This window comes from Copadichromis virginalis, linkage group LG14 (genome assembly GCF_057382275.1).
Source record: "Copadichromis virginalis isolate Kocher_CV1m ecotype Utaka linkage group LG14, C_Virginalis_male_GT1.1, whole genome shotgun sequence".
Classification (NCBI taxonomy): Eukaryota; Metazoa; Chordata; class Actinopteri; order Cichliformes; family Cichlidae; genus Copadichromis; species Copadichromis virginalis.
In genome coordinates, this window is record NC_140631.1 from 29,865,281 (window position 1) to 29,878,260 (window position 12,980).

At 40.7% G+C, this 12,980-nt stretch overlaps 1 protein-coding gene across 3 annotated transcripts in view; it reads right to left on the reverse strand.

The window, feature by feature from the left end:
• Positions 1–7,691: 7,691 nt before the first annotated feature.
• LOC146694268 (roundabout homolog 2) overlaps positions 7,692–12,980 on the reverse strand; it is a 103,010-nt gene continuing 97,721 nt past the window's right edge. For 2 of the 3 annotated variants that reach the window (XM_085430359.1, XM_085430358.1), the window contains exons 22-26: positions 12,108–12,430; positions 11,791–11,907; positions 10,246–10,392; positions 9,806–9,927; positions 7,694–8,389 (exon numbers count right to left, since the gene is read on the reverse strand). In XM_085430359.1, the coding sequence (XP_085286485.1) occupies positions 8,378–8,389; positions 9,806–9,927; positions 10,246–10,392; positions 11,791–11,907; positions 12,108–12,430 (721 nt within the window). In that variant the 3' untranslated portion in view covers positions 7,694–8,377. Of the gene's footprint in view, positions 8,390–9,805; positions 9,928–10,245; positions 10,393–11,790; positions 11,908–12,107; positions 12,431–12,980 lie in introns of all 3 variants that reach the window. The other variant, XM_085430360.1, reaches the window with a different exon arrangement.

A 12,980-nucleotide genomic window follows, 5' to 3' on the forward strand; every position in this document is an offset into this window, starting at 1 on the left:
AGCACAAGTGGTTTATCTTTGCTGTAGCACCTGGCAGAAAGAGCGGGCTGTAAAAGAGAGGGTTGCGTGTCAGAAATTAATATTTCATTCGGTTGCTTGATAGTGTAGCATATTCTATACGAAAAGGTGTTACTGTTGAAAGAGTCAGGACAGATGAGTTTCTAATCAGGAGCACAATCAGAGGGTCAATTATGAAGAGTTTGTTTTCCAAGAGTTTGGAATAAATAAGTAAAGCAAAGCAAAGTCATTCCAAGTCTGGCATATTTCTTGTCTTAGCTCTTCCTTTCCTGTATCGTTGATGGTGTGTTTTGACGCCTCAGTATCGAATGAAGGCCAAAAAGCAAAATAGGTCTCAGGCTTTTTCCAGTGGGTTCTCCAGTTAGGCGTAGCCACCCTTAATAACTTGTGATGCACACCGAGTCACTTTGTTCTGGAGGCAGGTCTGAAATATGACAGAAACCACTCAGTTCAGAAAAGACAAACAAGAGTTACACCTAGCAAGTGTCCAATGTGGAAAGAGTGAAGGCAGGCGTTAACGTAGCACACAACTAATTATTTATTGGTACGGTTACTTAGAATAGAATAGAATAGAATAGAATTCAACTTTATTGTCATTGCACATGCACAGGTACAGGGCAACGAAATGCAGTTTGCATCCATCCAGAAGTGCTTAGTGATATAGATATATTACAATATATATTAGCAATAATATAGATATGTAAGTATATTACAGAAATGGGTCTATTATGGTATGTTATAATGTACACGGTATGAAGTATGTTGTGAATATTCTATAACTATAAGTATGTACAGGCTGTAGTGAGTACAAGCTATGTACAGGATATGGACAGGATATAAATATGAAAAACTATACAGAATATGAAATAAATAACTTTACAGGAATCTGAGATATACAGCTATACAGAAATGGGAACTATGCAAGTTGTAAACAGTTGTAGGGTTAAAAATTATCGTATGTACAGAATGATTGTTTACACAGAGCTATACAGTGGTGCAGTTAAGATAAGTGAGATATGTGGATAATTTCTACAGAGGCTATATAAAGTGCTAGTGGTTGTGAGTGGTGGTTCAGTCCATGTTATTATTGTGTGTTTGAGGGTACAGTTGTCCATTGTGTGTGTGTGTGTATGTTCAGTCCATGAGTTAACGTGAGTTAACGTGGGTCAGATGTCAGGAGGCAGAGTTCTTATTCACAACACAATAAAAAAAAACAACCTTTGAACTTTTTTTATAAGGACAGGAGGGAAACTGTCACACTGTGATATGTACATGTAGATTTAGGCCCATGAGGAGACGCCTAAATTCTTAAAAACTCAGCACAATCTCTCTAACAATAAACAAGATAAAATACATAAGATAATAAAAAAGATCTAAACAATTTAACTTCCTCAAACTGAATCATATTTTATATCAATCTCAGCTCTGTCCCATCTGGTGTATCCAAATCGTGTTTAACCCCACATAACAGAGCTATAAAAACATGACAATAGTAGTTAATTAACAGTAGTTAATAGTTTGAGTCATGCTGAACAATGATGGAATTTATTTAAGCATAATGTGTAAGAAAAAAAGTGGGTGGAGTTTATGTAAAGGTGGTTATTTAATTTCTTTAGTCAGAGTCACTGGCTATTTCCATAAAGGTCATTTAGAGCACACACAGGTGTACACAATGAAAATGGATTCAGCAGCCTGGTTCAGCAGCCTGGTTCAGCAGCCTGGTTCAGCATTGTTCATTAGTGAGCTTGGCCTGCACAGGACCACTGGTAGCACAAGAATAGGATAAAATCCATTTATGAAATATTTTGTTTGAGGATTGTTTGCATTTCAATCATTTTATTATGGTTTACGCAAACCCCTTTTAACATATTTATGTTTATTCAGAGCAAATTTAGGTTTTAATGCAATCTATAAAACTCAAAAGTTGAACTCATGTTAAATGTGTTGGTACTAACATGTCTGCTGCTGTGACATCTTCAATCAAGTAGCACAGCAGCAGTTATCTTCATATCCCCCTTGACAATGAGCTTCAAAGGACAACAAGCTAATATGTCTGTACTTTTAGTTGCTATAAATACAAGTGGACCTGCTCTGAATTTAATCCTAATTTCACAAAAAGCATTCACACATTTAAGTTCTCGAGCATTTACTGGGAACCATGTAAAGGAAAAGGTAAATAGTATAATAGTAACTGAGTAATAACTGAGTCAAAGGCCATCACATGCTTGACTCAGTTATTACCACTAGGTGGTGCATTTTATTTAATCTTGCACCAAACACTGACTCATTAGCTGCATTTTGACTTACAGAAATATACCAATGTGCTGTACTCTTAATTTTCTCTTAAATGCACACTAACTTACCTACCTATATTAGGTTTACATTGCAGTTTGGGTATCCAATGCTCCATACAGTAAGTAAGGTTAATGTATTAATGTCATAGTCCCGGGTCTGTGACCCAGTGTTTTGAGTTTAGTGGGTTTTCTAGTTTTGTTTGCTTATGAATCCTACGGTTGTGTAATGTGTATATTGTTTCTTGTAGTTCTCCCCTTGGTATATTTAGTCTTCTTCTGTTATACATTGTGTTAGAATAATTCCTCCCTCATTGTTCCCCATCCTCTTGTGTCTTGTTTCCTGTGTTAGTCATTGATGCCTCCCTGTGAAGTCAGTCTTGTCTCGTTGCTAAGCTGTCTTTTTCGCTCTCATCACTCAGTGTCTCTTCCCAGTCTCCTCTTGTCCTCTGCCAGATCGTTAGTTCTCCCCCAATGTGTCTCATCCATGTTCCACGTTCTCAGCTTCAGGTTTCATGTTTCACATCCTTAGTGTTTAGTTTCTTCCCAGTTTAGTGTTAGTGAAAGTCTTTGCCTTTTGTTTTGTGTTTTGTTTGATTTTGTGCAGCCTTAAAATGTGGTTTGCTTTGGCTAAATTTAGTCCTACTGTCCGCTTTTGGGTCCTTACTTCAAATACATGATGTGCGCCTGCAGATGACAATTAATCCCACATTGATTGGATTTTTACTATTGCCCTTCACATATTAAAAATCCCCTATACAAAAAATAGTGTTCGCTATTGTTAACTAAAGCACTCTGTTGTGTACACATTGATGCATGAACAGGTCTAAACACTTAAACTGTTTTTACCTTACTCTGGGAAAGCTTCTTCAAATTCATCTTCAGTCCCTATTCAAGACGGGTTACTTTTGCTCGTACATCACAGCCACTTTTTGCTCCAATTTCCAGTTGTTCATATTGTAGTTATCATGCATGTGCACTTTTTTATATAGACGAGAAGAGAGAACTACATTTCCAACAAGGGAAAGTATCGTTCTACAGCTAAAAATGACAAATCTACTGTCGACCTAATGTTGTACATTTTTAGATACATGTGAAGTGGTCTCTTTTACAAACTGAGCCTGTGTGCGTGTGGGAGGGGTCAGCAAACCACACAGACCCTAATCCACGCAACAGGGCTAAAAGCATAAATTTGTCGAACCCTTCTAAATTGCATAACCTATTCAAATTGCATCGGATTACCATTATCATCCTAGCCTGGTGGGACCCAGCGTGTATTTGCCGAAGGCAATGGAGTCCAACTCGCTTTCCACGCCATCCACTGTCTCCCTGCCAAAACACTGTAGTGCTTCCACTAATAAGATCTGCACAAAAGAGGCACATGCAGCAGCTGACGGTGCAGACACGAGGAAAAGCCTTTTATATCTCGCTGCTGTCACGTTTCAGGAGACATACAGAAAGATGAAGGCTTCCTCCGCTCATTAAACCGCATTCAAAAACAAGCATTTTCAGAATACTGCAATCCGTAGAAGGCATCAAATCACACACAGTGTAGTATTAGACATTTTACAGGGAGCATGATATAACAATATCCAAGTTCATTCAAACCTCAGGGACATTTCGCCATTTTCCTTTTTCCTCACTCTGCTCTTTAAAACCTTCTCCTGATCACATTGCTTGCATTACAAAATGGTTGTGTTTAAATTATTCAGGGTGTCTTTAATCGTTATCAATCATTATTTAAACATACAAAGTCCAAGATGATTTCTTTCAGTTTGGTTCGAATTTATTTTTATCGTTCACAAGGTCAGCCCAGCAATCTATAGACTTCCAAGGAACCTTGAGAGGACTGTTGTTATGTATTAGGTGTGTATAAACAAGGCTAAATTGAGAACAATTGAATTCAGTCAGCAAGCACTTGGCAGCAGTGGGGAGAAAGAACTGTCCTTTAACAGGAACTGACTGAATGAAGAGGTAAGAGAAGCATAAAGAGACAACATATAGCAAACAGGACAATAATGCACACCACACAACATGTTAATGACATGCAGCAGCCTCATAGGGAAAACAAAGGGAGTTAAGAAATTCTCAGTGCACTGGAGTTCCTCCAGTGGCCTGAGCCTACAGCCATAATTACTGGCCTAGTCACACTAGAGAAAAAGTAGGGCAGTAACCTCCAAGGAACTAGGAAAAGTCGGCAGGTGCTGTTGGTTACTGCATTGAATCTTTCAGCATTTTGCAAATACTTGCAGTGACCAACTGTTTACCCAGAGGCTGAGGGTGTTGCATGCTCATGGGATATCATTTTTGATTGGAGGTTGCACAGGTCGCCTGGTGGGAAGCAACCTCTGTGTAAACAATTACAGTCTAACTTGGACCGACTGCAGTTGCTCTCAGGCAGATTGGAGAAGTTTGCGACTAATTGCCATCTTATTTATAAATGCAGACGGATTGCCAACACATTCACTGAGTCAGACTATACCGATGAACATAACCTATCTGCAACGTGTCTATTGGCAATTGGGGACTTGACTCAGCTGGTCCCTAATTGGTAATATTCATAGACTACATAAAAATAAGTGGTCTGTGTTACTTTGCAGTTACATTGCTTTGCAGAATTCACATTAATGCAAATTTCTGTGCACGTAGACAGCAACAGATGTCAATTGCCATAATACCACAAACAGATTTCATGTAACTGTTAAATGGATCCCATGCAATCTTGTTGCTGTTCTGTCATCATCTTGATGCTCCACAGTTATTTAAAGGCATCAACTAAGAGTAGTCGCACAAACCTGATCCCCATTTTTCAATCAACCATTTCAAAGGCAGTGAGATCAAGTTCATTTCACACCGCTGCAATAATTTTGGTTATTGTGGTTATTGTGCTCCCAAACCTCTTTTTTTTCCACAGTGGCTGTACCAAGAATGGTTGAGAGTCCCACAATCCAGCTCCACCTATAAGTTTGATCAAAAAGGTAATCTTGAAGATAAACATTCACAAACATTCCCATATTAGCGGCTTTAAACTAAATGCAAGCGTATTGTTATTTATTGATTAGTGCATATATTACTGTTTACCACCTCAGTTTACTGTGTTAGTACTGCTGAGATGTACTAATTTAAGTAAAACACAACATACAGGTGAGGAGAAGCTTTGCAGGTGTTAATAATTTATTTTATTTGCACAAAGCCAATTCACAGCAGCAGTCTTCTCGGGATACTATTGTATCACACAGCAAAGCTCCTGCGTCCTGGAGAGAAAGAACAAAAGAAAGCACACATTTCATTCCACTTAAACATTTAGAAAATGTGTGCTGTTTAATTAATAATTTACATGCTTGATTTAGCATAGCTTTTTAACTTCATGGTAAATTTCTTGTCTCATATGAACCCCTCAGACTCGCTTGGATTTAATAAGGTTTTTATTTTGATCTTTCGCTACCAAATACTCATTATGAGTTTGGCCGTTAAACACAGTTTGGTGACTCTTTAATGATGACTGTGGATATCGTTATCGAAAAGCAAAAATACGGCATTAAATCAACGCTCACTCATGTGTCACACTGTGTCTGAGGAGGATGTGCGGAAGTGCTTCAGGAAGGTGAACGCACGCAAAGCTACTGGTCCGGACGGGATTCCCGGCCGCGTCCTCAGGTCATGCGCGGCTCAGCTGGCTGGAGTGTTCACGCACATCTTCAACCTTTCCCTCTCTCTGTCTGTAGTCCCAGCCTGCTTCAAAATGGCCACCATCGTCCCTGTACCCAAATCCTCCACCATCTCCTCATTGAACGACTGGCGACCTGTAGCCCTGACCCCCATCGTAAGCAAATGCTTCGAGAAGCTGGTCAGGGACTTCATCTGCTCTGCACTACCCGACTCACTGGACCCTCTACAGTTTGCATACCGCCACAACAGGTCCACTGATGATGCCATAGCCCTGACACTACACACTGCCCTGTCACACCTGGAGAAGAGAGACACGTATGTGAGGATGCTGTTTGTAGATTACAGCTCAGCATTCAACACCATCGTTCCCTCGAAGCTGGACAGGAAACTGCAGGATCTAGGACTGAGCAGCTCCCTCTGCAGCTGGATCCTTAGCTTCCTGTCTGACAGACGCCAGGTGGTCAGACTGGGCAGCATCACCTCATCCCCCATCACACTGAACACTGGTGCTCCACAGGGGTGTGTACTGAGCCCTCTCCTGTACTCACTCTACACCTACGACTGCACAGCCACTAACAGCTCCAACATCATTGTGAAGTTTGCGGACGACACTACAGTGGTGGGTCTTATCACCAACGGCTTACAGGGAGGAGGTCAGCGCCCTGACCCACTGGTGTCAAGACAACCATCTCACCCTCAACGTCGCAAAGACAAAGGAGTTGATAGTGGACTTCCGGAGGTGCAGAGAAGTACACACCCCCATCACCATCAACGGCGCTGCTGTGGAGAGAGTGAGCAGCTTCCGGTTCCTTGGTGTACATCTGGCTGAAGATCTTACGTGGTCAGTACACACAAACAAAACAGTGAAGAAGGCGCAGCAGCGCCTCTTCTTTCTCAGGAGACTGAAAAGATTCGGCATGAGCCCCCGCATCCTCAGGACCTTCTATCACTGTGCCATTGAGAGCATCCTCACTGGATGCATCACCACCTGGTATGGCAACAGCACCGCCTACAACTGCAAAGCTCTCCAGCGAGTAGTGCGGTGCTCTGAACGGATAATTGGAGGTGAGCTTCCCTCCCTCCAAGACATCTACAGGAAGCGGTGCCTGAGGAAAGCGGGGAGGATCATCAAGGACTCCAGTCACCCCAGCCATAAACTGTTCAGACTACTTCCATCAGGAAGGAGGTTCTGCAGCATCCGGTCCCGTACCAGCAGACTGAGAGACAGCTTTTTCCATCAGGCCATCAGACTGCTGAACACGTCATAGACACCTCAGCTTCACTACTGGAACTTCAACATTATGCACTCCACACTGTATATAAATGCCACTTGTTTTGCACATATTCAACTCTGTATATTTTATATATTTTATTATTATTATTATTATTTTATTTTATTTTTTTACTATTTAATTTGTAAAAATGTGTATACACACACACACACACACACACACACACACACACACACACACACACACACACGTAGGAAAATATTTAGTATACACATCCAGAAATGCATACACTATTATATATTGTACATATATTTATTAGTTTCAGGTTGGCCATTCTTGTATTTTGCTCGTTTGTGTTGTTGTGTTTGCACATCTCTGTTGCTTGTGGGGCTCGCACACAAGAATTTCACTCGCATGTGCTGTGCCAGTGTGCCTGCACATGTGATGTGACAATAAAAGTGATTTGATTTGATTTGATTTGATGTGTGCACATAAAGAGGGCCGAGTGTGCACAGATCACCATCATTCAGTATAACTCAGAGATAGATGGAAACGTTTTTCTAACAAATGCTTTATTGGTCGGTTTAAAAATGAACACACCGGTGATCTACAGGAGTACCACGGTACACAGTCACACAAAGATTACAGAAAAAACAGTAGCACACACAAACACAACACACATGCACGCGCACGCACACCGACATGATGGGTTATTAGCACATTATCTGCCTCGTGACGTCTCCCATCAGTATGGTTTGATGGTTCAGGAGTAAACAGAAGATACATTCAATAATCACCTGTACAACAATGTAATACTTGGATTCAACCCTACCCACCCCCACAATTTGTTAAAAATACAATATTTTCCCGCAGATCTGCAGATTTTTGTAATATATTTAACCATATCTTTTAAAAAAATTGGAAAGATGTCTATATACACAGAGGAGGAGTAACGGAAATCACAAAAAATAAAGATTAAACCAATAAAATAAGATTAAAAAAAAAAAAAATAGAAATAGTTTGTGAAAAGGCAGATGGCAAGCCTCGACACGTTCCCTTTTGTCTTCAGTTTTTCAGCAGATACCATGACAACAGATTGATGGTTCGCAAAGACGGGAAATCAGGGAGGAAAAATGGACGGTGTCACATGGCGTAATCGGCGACTGTCTACATGAGATTCTGGAAAGAAAAGACACAACAAAGATTAATGGGACAACAGTGTATGACTGCACAGATCAGCATCATTTAAATACAGTTTACAACAAGCACGAGCCTGAATGATTGAATGATCTTTTTGAAAGCTGAGGCTATATATGATATTTTATCTGCAGTTGTTTAGTGGGTAGTGCATGAAAACTGCTCATTCTTTAAAAAACTGTTTAAAAAAGACAAATTGCTAAAATTAATATACTTTGAGGAATCCCAAAAACAATAACTCAGATGACATTGTGGTTTTTTTAGATGTATTTCTTAAATGTTCCCAACTATATTACATTTTATTCCCAAAGACTCTGAAAAAAAAAATATACACCAGATATATTGAATCATATCTCAATAACAGGCACCAAATCATGCTCCGAAAATGAGATTTGAAAAGTGATTGTGGACATACCAGGCAGGGGGATGGCTAGAAAGTAAGAGGATTATATTTGGGCACTTCAACTTCACCACACTCCTTACAATTAAGGCCTCACTCACACAGGACTAGAGACCAGTTGGCAAACCTCTTGGTCGTTTGGGAAAAATGTGTGTCCCCTGATTCATTTCTGTTGGCCAGTGATTGCTGGCAGTCACAAAGTGAAATTAGCCGCAACCAAAAACCTTCTTGTAATTTCTTTAGTAGCTAGCAGACAGTCACACGTCTGCACACTGAGTGGCAGTGAAACTGGAAAGAAACTTGTGTTTGACCCAATGAGCAAGCAGTTTCACAGCCAGACTACTCCTCTTTGTCACATCGGTAAAAACGATAATCTCAAGGCTGACATCACTGGAGCCACATCCATCTTTTATTCTGTCTATGCAACCACGATGTTTTAAAAAAAAGTGCAACTGTAACTTTGAAGGCAAACATTCTGCATTTTTAGTTTGTGTCATGCTGTTCACAGTTAGTTAGCTATGCAAACTACGGGAGCAATCACAGAGAGGTTTTTTCCCTAGTGACCTGTGGCTGTCAGAGCTCAGTCACGCAGTCTCTAGGGCTGTGACTGAGCAAACAACAAACAGGCTAAACTTTTAAGCCTAAAGATAGCGACTTTAATTAGAAAAAGACAGATTTCAGGGAATGAGTGCGTTGCATACTCATTGGTAAAGCATAGAATTATTTCAACTGTATCTATTCACCTGTCTGTAGGTCTTTTTTAGGTTGTTTAAAAATCACCACATTTATAGATATATACTTCTACTTTGGATTCAGAGATTTTCCTGAGAAACTGCAGTACTTTTTTGAGTTTTAGATAACTATTTGTATCTCTCCTCTAAAACCTGCAGTAAACTTTTGCCATTCACTGTCTCAGCCTGCCCTCAGGTTGCTGTTGAACGGACTGTGCACCACATTATAAAGGCTATGTCTGTTCAGTGGTTTCAGCCCCAGTGTACCTCATTTCTCCTAAGACCAGCACTAGATGGTTGCTGAAACACTCCTCCACCAAGGGACCCGTAGTTTGACGTCTGGACGTTGGGCACGATGCTTGACTGTCCGTACGGGATTACATTCTCATCTGCAGATGACAAACAGATAACTCAAAGTCACAGCTGTATTTATATAGGTTAAACCCAGAGTGATGGAGCACAGTGCAAATAGACCCCCTGCTACTAAAAGCAAGGCTGCTTGACTATGGGATGATAAGTGTGCAAACATTCGGTGGCAGTTGTTTCTTTCTCAGCCCAAAGGGATTTGCATGGAGCATCACAATAACATTAATACATATCAGTTGAGGTCCAGCTGTTGAAGCTAGGCGGCATGCGATGCAAAGACAGATGTTGCTCTTTTATCTTTTTGCTGAATGATGCTCCAGGATGCTGCATTATGTGCTTACCCTGCGATAACCACTTTGTAGATCCTCTCCTCTTCTGTAGAGTGGGTGAGTCACTCCCCTCTTTGTCTGCTCGACTGCGGCTCAACACATCAGCCAAGAGCTGCAGGGAGTCATCTGTGCGGAGAGGAGCCGGTGGAGGGGGGAGCTCTGCGCATGATTGATAATTGATGATTAAAAAAATAAATAAACAGAGTATTTTGACTTTAAAGAAATAGTTTGACATTTTGGGGAAAAGACGCTTAATTGCTTTCTTGCCAAGAGTTAGATGAGAGGATACCACTGTCTGTTTATTATATATGAAGCTAAACATAGTAGTGCACACAGTAATCTTTGCACAAAGACTGGAAACAGTAGGGAATGGTTAACTTAGTGCTGCTCTAAAGCAGCAGCAGCAGTGCCTCTAAGGCTAACTGATTATATCTTGTTTGTTAAATTAGTTAACTACAAATGGCGATTTTACATGGTGCTATTAGCCAAATTCACAGAAGAGAATGCATTATTTAAAACTCTCAGGGAGTAAATTAACGATCATATTTGCCAAAAAGTTACTACTTTATAAATAAGCTTTACTAAACATTTACAAATATCAGAAAGAACAGAAATAATCCAAAGTGAATTCTTGCACTTGATTATGAAGTCTGCTGCCATGCTAGCCACTCTGGGGTGCTTTACTGGGATAAGTGCTAACACCAGAATGCTGTTATGCTCACAATAATAATGATGACCTTCCGAGGGGTCGCCAAGTATAATGTTCGAGGTATTGAAAGTCTTAAAGCAGTATATTAGCATAATGATATTTGTTAATTAACTGTAAGGTGTGATAAGTTAGATAACTTATAAAACTGAATAGACTATGGTGCCTTATATTCACCAAAGCAATTAGAATCCAGTCTCTGGGGAAAATGAAGGTCAGGAAAAAATCAAACAAAGTCAATTTGGCAGTCCAGCCAGCAGCTGTTGAGATATTTAAGTCAGTTAACTACAAAACATCACAAATTGATTTGTGAACTTACATTTGAAAGGCTGAAGTTCAGTAGGCAAAGGCATCACGTTGCATTAAAGACTATAAACTCTTTAGAAAGATGTATACAGAGGCCATAAATTAAGTGTACCCTGTTCTTTGGACTTCTATATAGCTCGTCAACCTTCAGCAGCAAAAGAGCCAAAAGAGCCATTTTAGCCCCAAATTAATTTTTTTTTTACATAATTATTTTTCAAAGCTTGTGGGAACAGCAGCTGAAGGGCTAAAGAGCCGCATGAGGCTCGTAAACCACAGGTTACCAACTTCCGTTCTCTAAAATCAGACTTCTTTTTGAACCTGTGAGACTCGCCCCCTGCTGGCCACTAGAAAGAATTCACATTTGAGCCACTTCCTCACTGGCTTCTCTTTTCAGATCTGGAGGCTACAATCATTTTTATACACAGTCTTAATTGGTGACCGAACACTCTAACAGAGCACTCCAGAGAGCCAAGCTGCCAGAGTGGTTAATATGCCTCATTCAGCCTAAAACAGAAATTAGAAGCATGCGGTGGAGCACATCATACCTGCTTCACTCTGCAGATCTCTCTTGTTTGGTCCATCCTTGGGCGTTTTCTTCTTACTCTTGGATCTGTGCGCCGGGGCTGTGGGGCTCGACTCTGCAGCTGTAACAGGAAATTGTCCTGACGGGAAAGAACACTGATGTCATCCTCAGGAACACGAACAGGGAAAACTAAGAAACGCTGAGCGCCACTCTGAATAAATGCAACATGATTTTCGTGTACAAATTCTCTCCGTTTAGTTACATCATAAACTAAATTATACATGACACTATGTGGTTGTGTGTGGATGCTGTGAAGCATTAAGCTGAATTCAAACTGACCTTTACCAAGGCTTTCCCCCTTGAAATCATCTACCCACTGGCTAGTGCGGTATACCTCACTGCCATCCTGGGCCTTCATGTTGGTAAACAGATCAGGGTTAGACTGGGAGACCAAGTGGTGACGTGCCAAGAGGTCAAAATGCTGCAGCCGTGGACTGTCATTAGGCTTGGATGCATCTTGCTGGTGGGGAGATGTCAAAGTTGCAGTGTAGGACAGCTCATCTGGTTTAGAGGGCAGGCTGGGGAGTTCCTCCCTGGAAGTGTCCATCAGGTAGGTTCTGGCTGGCAGAGGAGGACACCAGTCATCGTCCTCCTCCTCAGAGCTAAGGGACAAGAGAAGGCAGTGAGTGTGCATCTTTGAGGAAATTACCACATATAAAAACTAGCTTATAAACAACAGTCCAGATGTTAGTGAATGGCTGAACTAACCACCAATCCGTGTCATCAGTTTAAACTAATCATGTTTTACTGAATATTTTAAGTATCATACGGTTTTGTGCAAAAGTCTTGAGCCACCCTTTATCTCTTTATAATTTGCCAGGATGGTATTAGATGGTTGATAAAAGGCTGATGATAATTTTCTGTGTTCATAATTCCATCAATTTTGACAATATCTCCAACACCACTGGCTGGAATGCTCCAACCCATGACAGAGTGTCCACCATGTTTTAAAGATGGCTGTAGACACTCACTGTTGTGCCTCTCTTCTTTGGGTTCATTAGTCCATTCAAGTTCTCGTTTGAGTTGTGGCAAGCACCAAGCAACCAAAAAACGTTGCTTTGAAAGTGGTCAGGTACAAGGAGTAGTCTGAAACATGCCACAGTAAAAAACCAAAAACCTTTGAAAACCCTCCAGAAAGCCAGCACTTTAGAA